This window comes from Mauremys reevesii, linkage group 8 (genome assembly GCF_016161935.1).
Source record: "Mauremys reevesii isolate NIE-2019 linkage group 8, ASM1616193v1, whole genome shotgun sequence".
Classification (NCBI taxonomy): Eukaryota; Metazoa; Chordata; order Testudines; family Geoemydidae; genus Mauremys; species Mauremys reevesii.
In genome coordinates, this window is record NC_052630.1 from 44793844 (window position 1) to 44809413 (window position 15570).

A 15570-nucleotide genomic window follows, 5' to 3' on the forward strand; every position below is an offset into this window, starting at 1 on the left:
GAGTAACGTAAGCCACTAGCTTTGAGCATGGCACTATGCACAAATGCGGTATAACGCTATAGATGTCTGCTGGCTACACTGTTAATTTTTTAAACTTTATAGCCAGAAGGGGGAAAAAAAGGCCACCTGGTTCAACCCAGCCTGCTTGGCTGCAGGAACAATCATTTAAAGAAATAAAGGAAACGCTCAGCCCCCAAAGGAGCAGAAGATGAGAAGACTGTGTTCCAGTTCTAACCAGCTGAAGGAAAGTTTATATAAAAACAAATCACTTGGTTACTGACTCACGGGGAAAGAATTCTTAAGCTTTCTTCAGGGAAACCCCAGTAAATGTGTATCAAAAACATGGAGATGGTGTTGTCTGTTCTGTTGTGATACTTGGTCCACATAATAAACCTTTGGCAACAGAGTGACATGCTGAATACGGCTCTCTTTGGGACATCCAAGGACAACAAAACCAGCTGTGGCTTCCTAACAACTCTGCCTAGTGTTTTGTACTGCCGATGTGCCTGGGAAACGCAAAGCAGGAAGAAATGTGGGGAAAGGGCTATGTTTCGTTACAACATTTGAGAATATTTTTCTGTCTACTGCATCCATGATTCACACCATACTTTCTGCCTTGCTCTTTAAAAACAACCTTGGAGAATGAAATATAGCTGCTTGGACTCCACTGCATTCTTCAACATCTGTGGTCTTTAAAGGGCTGACTAATTCAAATAGCCCACAATACTACATGCAAGAAGAGTGAATGAACTTCTCTTTGCATGCACAGCTTCTCTGGAATATGTTGTGAAACACATAGTAGACTATGCAAGAAATATTAGTCTCCACTCCTAAAAAAGTATGGATTTGACTGACATCTAACTGTTTTGACTCCGATTCTTTTAGTTAGCACAAAATTTTGGAAGTGTGTTGTGCTCATCCTTCAAGCACGTCTTTGCAGTGAAGAGGGTTTAAGCTCAGTAAAAGATATCCACAAAAATCAGAGATCACACTGGTTCCAAAACAAACCACCAGATCTGCAAACCCTGGAGTTTGAAACTGCACTGGATCTGAACTTTACAGCTAGAGACTCTAGAGAGGAATATAACTAAGACCACGTATTCTGTGTCAAGTTGGACTTTAATTCTGTAGCAAACCCCACAACCTCCACCCTGAATTTTTGTAGAAATCCCAGGGGGCAGATTGAAAATTCTGTAGCAGCTTCAGGTAAATTTAAACAATTAAAATTTCTAATGAACGCAATATGAAAATGACCACCACAATGAGGACAAGGGGCCCTTGCATTATTTATTTTGATGTTGATTTCAATTTAGTTTATGCTGTCCCCAGATTATCAGTTGTGGATAAACCAAAGATTTTTTTATTGACTGCACCATGGAAGATTTCAGAAGTGCAGCTAGGTGTTTTGGCATTTGTATAGAAGGCAGTAGGGGCGTTTGGCATGTGGAAAGGTGTGGGAGCTGGTTTGTGATTGTGGAATGAGCACATTAGTGTTTTTACTAAAATGATCTGTAGTGAAAGAGTTAACAGTGTTGACATTTGAACTGTAATTGTTTAGGTTTCAGAGTCAATATCCCATTCAGATGAATAAGGAAGTTGACACCTATGGTGTCAAGCTGCCTGCACATTCAGGAAGACAGCTCAGTTAACATCTGAAAAAGTTTCTTCACAATGCTAAGGGTTAGAAATATAATGTAACTCACAACATGAAAGCTTAGCTTCTGGAACATGATTCTATGACAGAGGGTGGGTCTGTGTTGTCATAGCTTAACATGTATATTTGAACATGGCTTCAATGTGTCTACATATGCCTTAGGTGCCTTATGGTCTGAGCAAGTGAACTGGTGACGAAGCTGGCCACTGTTGACCAAAGTTGACTGCCATCAGTTAATTAATTTGATCTGTTTAGGGTGATGAACAACCATGTGTAGCCTAGATCAAACAGGTGGAGGAGTGTCCACACTAGACTGTACATGTATGGTAAGTTCTCTGAGCTAATTGTCAATCTATTAATTCAAGGTAAAAACATCTAGTGAAGTCAAGCCCTGAGTTCTGCCACTGACTGCATTTGTGTTAGACATAAAACTGCACATCTGAACAGCTTAAAGGAGCAAATCTTTCCAGAAGAGAGAGAGAGAGCATGTGTACAAGAATAAGGAAAAGGGGGTACTGTGGGTAGGAAATCAAGAGCGGAACAGATAGAAAAGTATCAAACCATGACTATCAAGATAGCAAATCACTTCAGAAGAAATCTATTATGCTGAACAAATTGAAGGGGCCCAATTAGGAGAGGCTGGGGTTAAATTCCAAGGAGGCTAAAAACAGAACTCCAAACAAATGCATAATAGACTGGATTTCAGACACCACACATCCAGGCATTACAATGCTCTTTTCACCTCACCTCTGAAGTCAATGATCCTCATGTGAGAGACTAGGGGATTGGTCTGCATCAACTTATGAGTTCCATTGTGCTTTGTGTATTTTGGCTTCCTTTTTGATACAACCTGCATGTGGCTTTGAGCATTCATTTTGAAGCAGGTACTTGACCCCTAGCAGACAGAGTATGTATGGGAAGTTGTAACAGTGCAATCGAAGGCCAACAATATTGCCTGGAATTATTCTAGTGGAACAATGGGTTTGGTACAAGCAGGGCCATTGGTTTTGAATATCTCTCTACACAGAAGCCTACAGAGGGTTGGGGGCATGGAGAGTGTACAGCAGCAGTTCAGGGGGAGGAAAGGCATCAGAGTTAAGGACACCATAGCTATCTGCAAATACACATACACACACAAATCAGACATGACAACTCTGTCCTGGCTAATATACTTTGCATCACTGATTGCCCAATGTTTCCCTCTCTTCTCCCATGAAATCACAAAAAGACGAGAGCAGTGTGGTCAGACCCACCTAGGCCAGCTCTTCCAGCTTACTGACTTGAAATCATTTGAACAACTGACCCAACACCACATACTAGTAAGGTCAGATTTCCATAAAGGTATTCCACTGAGATAGTCCCTATGCACCCTTGGACTTGGCAAACATCTGCCAACCTGTGCCAAAATTTAAAAATGAATTGAAGACTCAAGACAAATAGACAGAAGAAAAGGACATCGCACCATGCAGCCCTAAATGATGCACAAGCAGAGAACTCACTAAATACATTAGGGAAGTGGGAATCTGATTCTTTAAAGGACCACAGATGAAGACAACTGGCCAGACCTCGTCCAGACAGCTCACACCAACCACTCCTCATCCATGTGGACAGTGGAAAGCAATCATGTTTCATCTACACAAGGCTATGTCTACACTAAAAGCTAACGGTGTGATTCCCCAGCTCACAAACACATACCCACGCTAGCTCTCATCAAGCTAACATGAGTATAAATAGCAGCATAGCTGCAGTAGCACAGGTAGTAGCAGCAAGGGCATGGCTTAGCCATGCTGAGAACAAACCACCCTGAAACCAACAAGTATGTAACTTGGCATGGCTAAGACATGCTCCGCTGCCGCTGCCCGTGCTAACCTGGCTACACTGCTACTCACACTAGCTCAGAAGATTTTAGTTCTGTTGTAATTAACTCATTTTCTGAAGCATGGGGGGGGGGATAATTCCATGCTGTGCCGGGAGGTGGTTTAAATCACATTTGTACTCTCCAGATCCTAGATCTCGCCGAGGGCTGGACACGTGGGGTCTAAGTTATGGCAGCTCCCTGGGTTGCAGCACTGCCCAGAATCTCCTCAGCACCATGTGCTGCAACTAGCCCCTGACACACCCCTTCTGCCCACATGCCAGGGCTTGTGAAGAGGTCCCTCGAGCAGTGTTTCTTAACCCGTGAGTAGGGACCCAAACTGGGTCACCAGAATGTTTCAAAGGGTCGTGTGGCAACTCCTGTGGCTCTTTGTCCCACGGGGCTGGCTGGGCTCGCTCCCTGCTCCAGGCACTGCAACTTCTGGGGTCCCAGCGCCACTCAGGTTTGGTCCAGCCATCATAACAATGGGAGTGCAGGTAGGCTGGATTTGAGTGAGTGGCCCTGCAACCCCACAAGCCAGGTCACAATTCCACTCACACAAATTTGGTCCAGTCAGGAGGGGCGGGCCCAAACCTGAGCAGTGCTGCAACCCCAGAGTTTGCAATGCCTGGAGTGGAGAGCCAAACCCAGCCAGCCCCACAGCGCAGGAGCTGCCACTGTGGGGTGAGTGCCGGGTATGACCCGACCCTCCCAGGGGACAAGAGACAACCGAAACCACCCCAGGGCCTCCATCCCCAGACTATTTACTGGGTTGTGACAGACCATAAACATTTACAAATGGGTTCTGAGCCCCAAAAGGTTGATAACCACTGCCCTAGAATATGGCTTTACAGTCATCTTCCACAGTGTCTGCTGCAGGACGAATCCTCATCCAGCCTCAATGGGGCTTTTGGGGCTCATTTATGCGACTCTGGCCCTTTTACTCAGAGTACAGGGTACAAAGCCGAGGTGAAGATCACATCCAAGGATCCAAAACTTTGAGGCCAGATAGTTTTCACCTTTCCATTCACTTCAATAGAGTTATTAACAATGGGGAACTGGCGCACAATCAAGTTGCACCATTAAAACGGAAGAATTTCTAAGTATTCGCAGTATATAGAAACCTTGCCAAAAATGCAGCCAAGACCATACAATTACTATGCTGGGAAATAAGGAATGGCGACTTATTTCTAAATTGTCTGGAGCCTAACATCAGCAGGTCCACCGTAAAGCAGAAATGTGAAGTGCTGTTAACAGATACCTGACCCCTGGCTCCCTGACATACAGTTACCAGCTTCCCTAGAGCTGGTTTTGAAATCATTCCGTTTGATGGCCTGTGTCTTGTTACAGTCAGTGCAACTGATGCAATCCTATGAGTTTTTTTTTCCCCTGTCCATTTTAACTGTATCACGCCAGTTCGTTTCTGCTCTAAGGAAGCATATAACAAGCCTGAACCAACCTCTTGGCTTTCACAAACTTATGACATTAGAGTCTCTTGCTCCTCTAAGCAAAGTTACTCCAAAATGTTTAGGGAAAGGAGAAGATGATTTTGATTTGATACATTTGTTTTCAGGTCCTTGGAATGGAGAGCAAGCAAGCAAGGGCCTGAAAACCAGCCTGCCACTTCCTTCCCTCCCTGGGTTTTGGACTGCTTTTGACCTAGGTCTCACTTTCTCCCCCACTGAGACTCCACTGTAAAAGTCAATTCATCTGTCTCAAAAGACGACTGAAACACAGCATATATTATGGCACATTTCCAATTTTAAAGCGATTTCAACACTTCATTTAAAAACTATTTTTAAACTTCATCGGCATGAAGCTATTTTTTTTTAATTTGAAGTGGGTTCTTTTCCACCTAGAATTCAGTACTTTCTATTTCTAAAAAATTATACATTTGGAATTAAAAAACATCTAAAAATATGAAACTCATTCAAACATCTTATATTTTCATCTGAACTATTTTACTACCTAACAAATCAGTGTAGATGGTTTTTCCACTTCTCTACAAAGAAAAATGATTCTTTACTTTTCACAATTTATTGATGTAACCAATATATTAATCTAAGAACACAGAGGGAAGGACAGACTAATTTATTTTTCCATTTGCATCTATCCGCCATGATTTTTAAAACATACCTAATAAGCGGCTAAGCTGGATTTTAGTTCTAGCTGGTGGATAAAAACCCTCTTCAGAAATCCAGTTGAGTTTAGGAAAGCTCTTTTGTCACCCAAAGATATACATGATTTCTGGAATGACTTTTCCATTTACATGCCAGTCACCAGGCATGCACGAGTAATAGTCTTAAAAAGACTTTCTTATCTCGGACAAACCAGGACACCTGGTCCTTTTAATAAAGTAGCCGAACTGGACTCCGAGTTTGGCAAAACAGTTTTAGGGATTTTTTTAAAAATTTGAATCTAAGCAATTAAGAGAAATGTTCTAAGGAATACAGTTACAGACCAGTCAGGGAAAGCATTTTCCTGCAAAATTTCTAATCTGCTCCTAAAGAAAACTTTGCTTGTCTTTGCAAAGAACAATCACCAAAGGAGATCAAAGTGGACTGTAAACCTTTTGTAGTGAGCTATGGTGTCACATGGCTACATCCAATAAGAATACAATTTAGAAAGCTCTACAAATGATCTAAAGGTCTATTTGTAGTTGTGTTGTAGCCATGTCGGTCCCAGGATATTAGAGAGACAAGGTGGGTGAGGCAATATATTATATTGGACCAACTTCTGAAGAAGAGCTCTGTGTAGCTCCAAAGCTTGTCTCTTTCACCCGCAGAAGTCAGCCCAATAAAAGATATCCCCTCCCCCACCGTGTCTCTCTAAAAGATCTGGCCAGCTGTGCATGGGAGGAGGTGCTGTACCTTTCTAAGGGTGGATTAGGTGTACACACCCATCTTGTCAGGGAACTTCATGTGGCAGGAAGTCTCTCAAAGCTCCACCAGAGAGGGTGCAGCTCACCAATGCCCCTGAAATGGACCTGATCTAATGGTACAATCTGGCCCTGTACACACACACACACACCACAAAGGTTAAGATTGCCTATATGTTTCCAGTTCTAAAGGACCTTATCTTGGTTACAGTTTACAATAAGGGTACTGTAATTCCAGCATAGTTCCATTGTTATTACAGTGTTGGATTTGCTTTCCAGTATTAATTACCAATAATTCAATAACTGGAAGATTGTCAATGGGATTGATTTACTACTTAATATTACTGCTTTTGTGTGCTTCTTATATACATGCTGTTAGAACCCAGGTACACTAACTACATAGAGATTATTCTCAGTAGTGAGTTTTCAAATTATATGAATTAATGGTAATTGCAGATGTCATGGTTACAAGGCTGACTGCACCGCTAACCCCTCTCAAATCTCTCCTAGTTAGGGTTGCCAGCTTTGGCTGAATGAATTCCTGGAGATTTCATCACTTGGCATAATCTTTAAAGATGAATCTTTAATTGCTGGAGAGTCCAGGACAATCCTGGAGGGTTGGGAGCCCTATTCCTAAGTGCACTCCCCTCCAGTGTTAGGCCTCATGTCTTCATCCTTCTCAGGGTGGCATCCTCACAATTCTTCCCCTCTGAGACCAGGTCTCAAGCTACAGCACCTTGTGTAGCAACTGTGATTTCTCAGCAGGTCAGACTGGGTTTGGCACCTGAAAGTCTTCCCTCTGGGAGCTGTGACCAGCGATTAACACATGGACAGACAGCTCTCACAAAAGTACAGTACTGTTTAACAGTGTAGGAACACTGCACAATGTAAGAGAAAAGGATGATTAACACAATAGAAGAGGTCTATACATGTCTATTTTACCTAAGGCTTACCATCCCTGTAGAAGCTTATGAAAGGTTAACTGCTTCAGACCCTCCCACAGGATCTATGTCAGTCTGCCCCTCAGGTACAACTCTCTGATAACTGCCCCCTCACCTCTGGGTTGAGAGAGATTTACTGTCCTTTGATCTGTTCATTCCTAGGCCTGCCTAACACAAGTGAGTAACTGGCCTAGGGTCATTCTCATAAGCAAACTAGAGAAATGTGGTCTAGATTAAATTACTATAAGATGGGTTAATCAGTGCCATGGTTCAAAGACCGAACTCAAAGAGCAGTTGTCAAGGGGTTGCTGTCAAACTGGGAGGGAGCATCTAGTGGGGTCTGGCAGGGGTCAGTCCTGAGTCCAGTATTATTCATTATTTTCATTAATAAATTGGATAATGGTGTGGAGAGTATGTTTATAAATTTTGCAGATGACACTAAGCTGGGAGGGGTTGCAAGCACTTTGGAGGACAGGATTAGAATTCAAAACAATCTTGACAAATTGGAGAATTGGTCTCAATTCAACAAGGTGAAATTCAATAATGACAAGTGCAATGCATTTCACTTACAAAGAAAAAATCAAATGCACAACTATGCAATGGGGAACAACTGGCTAGGAGACAGTACTGCTGAAAAAATCTGGGGGTTACAGTGGATCACAAACCGAATGAAAAAGTCAACAGTGTGATGCAGTTGCAAGGAAGGCTAATATCATTCTGGGGTGTAGTAATTGGAGTGTTGTATGTCAGACAACGGAGGTAATTGTCCCACTCTACTTGGCACTGATGAGGTCTCAGCTGAAGTACTGGGTCCAGTTCTGGGTGCCACACTTTAGGAAAGATGGGGATAAACTGGAGAGAGTCCAGAGAAGAGCAACAAAAGTGATAAAAGGTTTAGAAAACCTGATGTATGAAGAAAGGTTAGAATAACTGGGTACATTTAGTCTTGAGAAAAGACTGAGTGGGAAGCTGATAGTCTTCAAATATGTTAAGAGCCGTTATAAAGAGGACAGTGATCAGCTATTCTCCATGTCCACTGAAGGTGGGACAAGAAGTAATGAGCTTAATCTGCAGCACGGGAGATTTAGGTTAGATATCAGGAAAAACTTTCTAACTATAAGGGTAATTAGCACTGGAATAGGATTCCAAGGTTGTGGAATTCGCGGAGGTTTTTAAGAACATGTCGGACAAACCCCTGTAAGTGCAGAGGGCTGAACTTGATGACTTCTCATGCTCCCTTCCAGCCCTACATTTCTATGATTCTTAGTAGTCTCTTCATAGTTCATAGCTTAGGTAGTGTGTCTCCTAGCCTCCTGTCCTGTTTACAAGGAGGGTTTTTATTTGGAGCCATTGTCTGGCCTTCATAGCTGTTTTTCAACTACTTGGATATTAAACTAAACCAACATATGCATACAATAAAGAATTCCAATAACCCAATGTAGCCAAACAGTAACCATATCATTAACCAAGTCAGCGATTTTATACAGATCAGTCCCCCATGTCTTTCACAACAGGTACCCAGAAGCAGAGCTGTAGTGTAACTGCAATGTAACTACACGGCAGTCACAACACCCTCACAATGTACTACCCTTATCGGTATGTCCAACTTGTACTGCTCAGGCTGAAATTTCTCATGTGTGGTTTCAGAGTTACAGTTCCTTTTGAAAGTTTAAAATGGCTGAACTGCTTTTGCTTAGAGTATAAAGAGAGGAGAAATGCACTTTTAACATTTTGTGAACTTTTACGAAAAACAGTTTTAGTGCTTGGGAATTTGTGGTAAAAATTTGGAGAGAACACAGGGTCAGATTTTTAAAGGTATTTAAAGGGAAATGCCTTTAAAAATCTGCAGCATAGTGCGTAGGATACATTTTAATTTAACAAAGTTATAAATGTGATAAAATGGACTTTGTGAAGGTGTCCTGGTTTTTCTTACACATTAACTGGATTTTTTGGGGGGAGTGGGGGTGGGAGGAAGGGGCGGTGCTGGAGACAGAATGAGGACATCACTAACTATCTCTCAATGTTCTACTTACTCGGCACATGTGTGCATAAGGAAGTTGAGTAGAGTTCAGTTTTAACGTAAAGATGCATACGGAATTTTGTTTCTGTGTTGCATGAGATCCAGTTCATCTGCCTCATCCTATGTGATCTGTTTCTGGCTTTGGTCCAGCAAAACACTTCAGCACATAAAACTTTAAGCATGAGTAATCCCACAGACATTAAGGATTATGCAACAATAAAAAATAAAAACAAATTCCTAGAAGACTGTTGCTAAATCCACCCCTTGAATAAGAAATAGGCTTCTATTATCTCCTAGAAACTTTTTGTTTTGCTCTTTGTTTCCAGTTCTGCAAGTCTTAGGCAGCAATGTTAAGGGCAGGTGGGATGACACTAAGCAATGAAGGATTATGAGCTGCTGGCAAATTTGCTGCATCCCTTAACTGCACTTCTCCCCCCTCTCATCTGTCACCATTCTCTGACCCCCATAACAGAATGGCAGGAGTCTACTGCTGCCGTAGGTGCTGGGAGCTGCAGGTTAATACATCCTGCCTCACTGGAGCTGGTGTAATGCATTAGATTGCATCCTGAATGGCCTGTGGCAGAGAGAGGAAGGGTCTGGCGGAACACAGATCCTGAGGCAGGAGAACTAGCACTCAAACCTGGGGGTGGCCTTCATGCACTGCGCTTTTGAAATTAACTTTTTTGTTAAGCGACCAGACCTCATGTTTCTGAGTCTACAATGAGCATGTAGCTCTTGCTTGCAGCTTGGGGGGCATGGGGGGGGCAGCACCAGCTAATAACCATCTCTAAGCTCCTAGGATCCCCTGCACCTGCCTTCACGCGCCCTGCCATATAATATCAGCATACTGTTCCCACCCAAGATGCCACCTCCTGCTACCTCCCAGAGTGCCCCTTCATTACAAGATGAGGGGTTGCCATTCTCCCAAGTGTCCCCCCAGGGTCACCCCCAGACCATGTCCCTCTCAGTCCCATCCCCCTTCATGGCACCCTATTCTGCCACATTTCCCCTGGTCTTTTAGCCCCAATCTAAACTCTTCTCCCTCTGCATCAGCTCAGCAGTTGACACGGCAGCACAGCCTACAGTCAGCACAAGGTAAATTCAGATTATAAATGTTGTAACATAGTATTGATAGTTTAAGTGTTATCCATATAGACAAACACAGTTCTTCATCTCAACCCCTTCCCGTGCAACACACCACTCTTCACCATTCCCTTGAAAATACTGGGAGACACATCTCCCCAGCAAAGCCAACAAAATGGACCAAGCATGGAGTTTCTAAGCCTAGCCACTTTGGAGATATGAGGAATAAAAAACTGGTAAGAAAAATTATGAAAGTGAAGGATGGGTAAATTCACCAATCATAACATTAAAAACTCCTTTTCTGATCTTTCCCAAACTTCCCAGAAAAACTCTACCCAAGGATGAGATGTTTTTACTGGAAGCTAGTTTCAGCTTTTAGTACAGGGAGGCTACTGCTGCTCCATAATGTTCCTTCCAAAGGGTTAACATGCTGCCCCCTTCCCCACAAAGAAGCAATCGTAATATGCTAACTTCTTTCTACTGCATGACAGTCTTCACTGCACTATATTCCAGTGTGTGAGAGATGCTATATTCACATATAGGATCAGTAAAAATGATATAAAAAGTATTTAGAAATTTATTAAGTCTGGGAACTGCTAGATTATTAGTTTATCAGCTAGACATTAGCAAAACTTTCTTTTTGTGTGCTGCTTAGTTTCACAAAACCTACCAGGCATATTTCAATTCTCCCTCTCCCACACCCTTCTGCTGCCGTCCAGCTGGAATACATCAAGGGTCTAGAAGCCAAGTCAAATGTTGACCCCACCCTCCTCCATCCATTTTAAGGCACCTTCAAAGCCAGTACACTGATCTAGTTCAGCTTAGCCAACAACGCCAGCAAATCTGTTATTTAAGACTTCAGTGCTGGATTTTTATAACTGCCCATTAATACAAGCTTTGATGTATGGTAAAAAAAATCCAGCTGTAATGATTTTCATCAGACTGTAGTAACCTTTCCTCAAAAGGGTCTTTATTTCTATACCTTCATAATCTTCATTCCCAACACCATTTTATTTCTATATATTATCACTCTGAATTGCCTTATAACCCGGCCCTGAACAACATGAAACACTTCTCTTTCCCAAAAGCTGAAACAGAAGGGCCATTATAGTTCTAGCAAATATAACTTTTTGCATCAGAGTTTGCAACACTATTTTGTTCAAAACAGCCTACATTTTAGGCTATAGTTGTGTGAACCAGAAGAGAAACATTTGTTTTTCGGACAAAACACTTTGGGAAGGGTAGAAAGGGAGTTTGTAACAGGACAAAGAACTTACTCTGTTGTTCCCCTTTGCAGGAAGCAGCATGGAAAAAAAGGAACACGATCCATTAGATACATGTATTTCAAATGCATGCAGTGTGCTATGTGTAATTTGGGTGTCACACAAACCAAAAGAGGAACTGAATCAAAGTGTATTCCCTAATTCCCGCTGGTGAGAAAGCTGAAAGGAAGGTATAAGAAATCCACGAAAGATTTGAAATGGTGAGTCAAGTTGTAAACTCACAGCAACAGACGGTAACTGCAGGTTTTCAAAATTTCCTTTGCTTCTTTTAAGCATAAATCAGGAGCAATGCCACTGAAGTTAATGGTGTAAGTGACAGTGAAGAGAGACCCAAAATGATTTGGGGATGGGCCGGTAGCCAGCTGGACTTTCTTGCACTGGTAAAATTGAACTTCTAGCATGCAAGACAACCCACTAAACATGTCTGCTTGCCATTTCATGACAGCCACTCCCCACAACATGCCAGAGAATGGAAAGTTTCACCATCCTATTTTAAAAAAAAGAAAGAAAGAAAGAAATATGGTATATGTAGGCTGGAAATACGAAAGGGGAGCAGGGGAGGGAGTAGGTGGTGCCTGGGAGGTATAGTAAGCAGAACAACTTACGATGAACATCTGCGCTATTTTTTTTAATTATGAGTTTTGCCATGGGCTGGCATGAAAGTATATATTATACAGTGGGAAACTGGCCAAAATAAATCCTAGGCTACGGTTGAGAAATGCAGTCTGGAAAGGTTAGTCACAAAGTTGTAGACATTTTAAAAAAAGGATGTTTGGATACGCCAATACAGAAAGCAGCAGTAAAGTCAGCTGGTAAACGGATCTCTCCTTTCAAAGTGAAACAGCAAGGCTGTGATTTATAGCCAACGAGCTGACTCACATGGGACAGGTTGAAAAAAATAAAAATACTGATTCATTGCTTTCAGGGTGGCACTCAGAACCCCTGTTCTGATGAAAGCAAATCCTGGGGCAGAGAGGGGACTTGGCAAGCTGAAAAAGAAGCCAGGGTCCCACAAAGCAATGTCTGGTAATTATGTTGTGGTAAAAGATAGTGACCAAGTGTGCATGCATAGGGCACACAGCAAAAAGGAGAGAGAGAGAGAATCAGAAGAAAGAAGGCCAGGTTGATATTTGGACTAATTTTTAATGTATTAGGGACATTTGTTCAGACAAAAAAATCAGCGCCTCTTGAACTTAGTTTACTGTACAGTACATAGTACAGACCAATAGGTAAGTTTTTTTCTTGGTATTTTTGACGGACAGGAACTGCTTGACCCAGCAGTCATCATGACCATTATCAACAGTGCAAATTTCAAGTGACTCTGCAAACAGACAGCTCTTAAAACTCAACAGACTTCCTCCAAGTGTGCGTTTACTGCATGGCTGCTGAATTTAGTGACAAAAAGGCTTTGCTCCTTTTTACTCTTCTCAGCACTGCAGACACAGCACAAGAAAGAGCGAGTGAGCTGGCTTCCACATCCACTGGCTTGTACAGCAGGAGCAGAACTGTTGAGGAGAGAGCACAGCTTGACTTTCAGATTCCAGGCTGACCATGCATCACTGGCAGTTTGGGAAAGCAGGCCTGATTCACCACTGCGATACTCCAACTTTGTGTCGCTATTATTCAACTTTTAATTTCTATGGGCCAATTTTTACCATAGGTGCCAAAGGCTTCACGATTCAGCAACAGCTGTCACTTGCACATACAGAGGACTGAGAAGTCAGGCTGTAAAGGGACTGGGGCTGCTTGTTTGCATTTCTTGACCTTGGAACTGCCAAAGAGGAAGTGTTGAAATGAGTGCAAATTGCTGCCAGTTGCTAACAGTCACATGCACAAACAGAGGGCCCCTAAATCTTGAAAGGAGAATGAGTACAGGTTGGTGAGAGCCTCCAAAGGCATTTCACATTTTCAGAGGAAAGTCTGAAAATGCTGAGAAAATTGTGCTGCTGAGTTCTAGCACAACTGAAAACTTAGTTTCTATGTGGTAGCTGTGTTAGTCTGTATCAGCAAAAAGAAGGAGGAGTACTTGTGGCACCTTAGAGACTAACACATTTATTTAGGCATAAGCTTTCGTGGACTAAAATCCACTTCATCGGATGCATGCAGTGGAAAATACAGTAGGAAGATGTATATACACAGAGAACATGAAAAAATGGGTGTTGTCATACCAACTCTAATGAGACTAATCAATTAAGGTGGGCTATTATCAGCAGGAGAAAAAAAAACTTTTGTAGTGATAATCAGGATGGCCCATTTCAAACAGCTGACAAGAAGGTGTGAGTAAAAAGTAGGGGAAAAATTAGCATGGGGAAATAGTTTTTACTTTGTGTAATGACCCATCCACTCCCAGTCTTTATTCAAGCCTAATTTAATGGCGTCCAGTTTGCTAATTAATTCCAGCTCTGCCATTTCTCATCGGAGTCTGTTTTTGAAGTTTTTTTGGTGGAGAATTGCGACTTTTAGGTCTGTAATTGAGTGTCCAGGGAGGTTGAAGTGTTCTCCAACTGGTTTTTGAACGTTATAATTCTTGATGTCTGATTTGTGTCCATTTATTCTTTAGCGTAGAGACTGTCCGGTTTGGCCAATGTACATGGCAGAGGGGCACTGCTGGCACATGATGGCATATATCACATTGGTAGATGTGCAGATGAACAAGCCTCTGATGGTGTGGCTGATGTGATTAGGTCCTATGATGGTGTCCCTCGAATAGGTATGTGGACAGAGTTGGCAACGGGCTTTGTTGCAAGGATAGGTTCCTAGGTTAGTGTTTTTGTTCTGTGGTGTGTGGTTGCTGGTGAGTATTTGCTTCAGGTTGGGGTGCTGTCTGTAAGCGAGAACTGGCCTGTCTCCCAAGATCTGTGAGAGTGAGAGATCGTTCTTCAGGATAGGTTGTAGATCCTTGATGATGCGCTGGAGACGTTTTAATTGGGGGCTGAAGGTGACTGCTAGTGGCATTCTGTTACTTTTTTTGTTGGGCCTGTCCTCAAGTAGGTGACTTCTGGGTATTCTTCTGGCTCTGTCAATCTGTTTCTTCACTTCAGCAGGTAGGTACTGTAGTTTTAAGAACACTTGATAGAGATCTTGTAGGTGTTTGTCTGAGGGGTTGGAGCAAATGCGGTTGTATCTTAGAGCTTGGCTGTAGACAATGGATCATGTGGTGTGGTCAGGATGAAAGCTGGAGGCATGTAGGTAAGTATAGTGGTCAGTAGGTTTCCGGTATAGGGTGGTGTTTATGTGGCCATCGCTTATTAGCACTGTAGTGTCCAGGAAGTGGATCTCGTGTGTGGACTGGTCCAGGCTGAGGCTGATGGTGGAATGGAAATTGTTGAAATCATGGTGGAATTCCTCAAGGGCTTCTTTTCCAAGAGTCCAGATGATGACGATGTCATCAATGTAGCTTAAGTAGAGTATGGGCGTTAGGGGACGAGAGCTGAGGAAAGGACAGTTACCTGTTCCGTAACTGGCATTCTTCGAGATGTGTTGCTCCTGTCTATTCCCCAGTAGGTGTGCGTGCTCGCCACGTGTACTGGTGCCGGAAGTTTTTCCCTTAGCAGTACCCATACTGGGGGAGCACCGCGGCGACCCCTGGAGTGGCAGCTGCATATCGTGCTATAAGGGGAGCCGCGGGCTCCCCCCACCCTTGGTTCCTTCTTGCCGGACAACTCTGACAGAGGGGAAGGCGGGCAGGGTGTGGAATATACAGGAGCAACACATCTCGAAGAATGCCAGTTATGGAACAGGTAACTGTCCTTTCTTCTTCGAGTGATTGCTCCTGTGTATTCCACAGTAGGTGATTCCAAGCAATATCTGTTGGAGGTGGGTAGGAGTTCACAATGGTTCGGGACGAAGTACCGCC

At 42.9% G+C, this 15570-nt stretch overlaps 1 protein-coding gene across 8 annotated transcripts in view; it reads right to left on the reverse strand.

Annotated features, from left to right (window-relative positions):
- DNM3 (dynamin 3) overlaps nt 1-15570 on the reverse strand; it is a 335748-nt gene that overhangs the window by 65700 nt on the left and 254478 nt on the right. For 2 of the 8 annotated variants that reach the window (XM_039483536.1, XM_039483541.1), the window contains one exon: nt 11709-11720. The exons of the other annotated variants lie outside the window; for them this stretch is intronic. In XM_039483536.1, coding sequence (XP_039339470.1) covers nt 11709-11720 — 12 coding nt within the window. The remainder of the gene's footprint in view (nt 1-11708; nt 11721-15570) is intronic. 8 annotated transcript variants of the gene reach the window in all.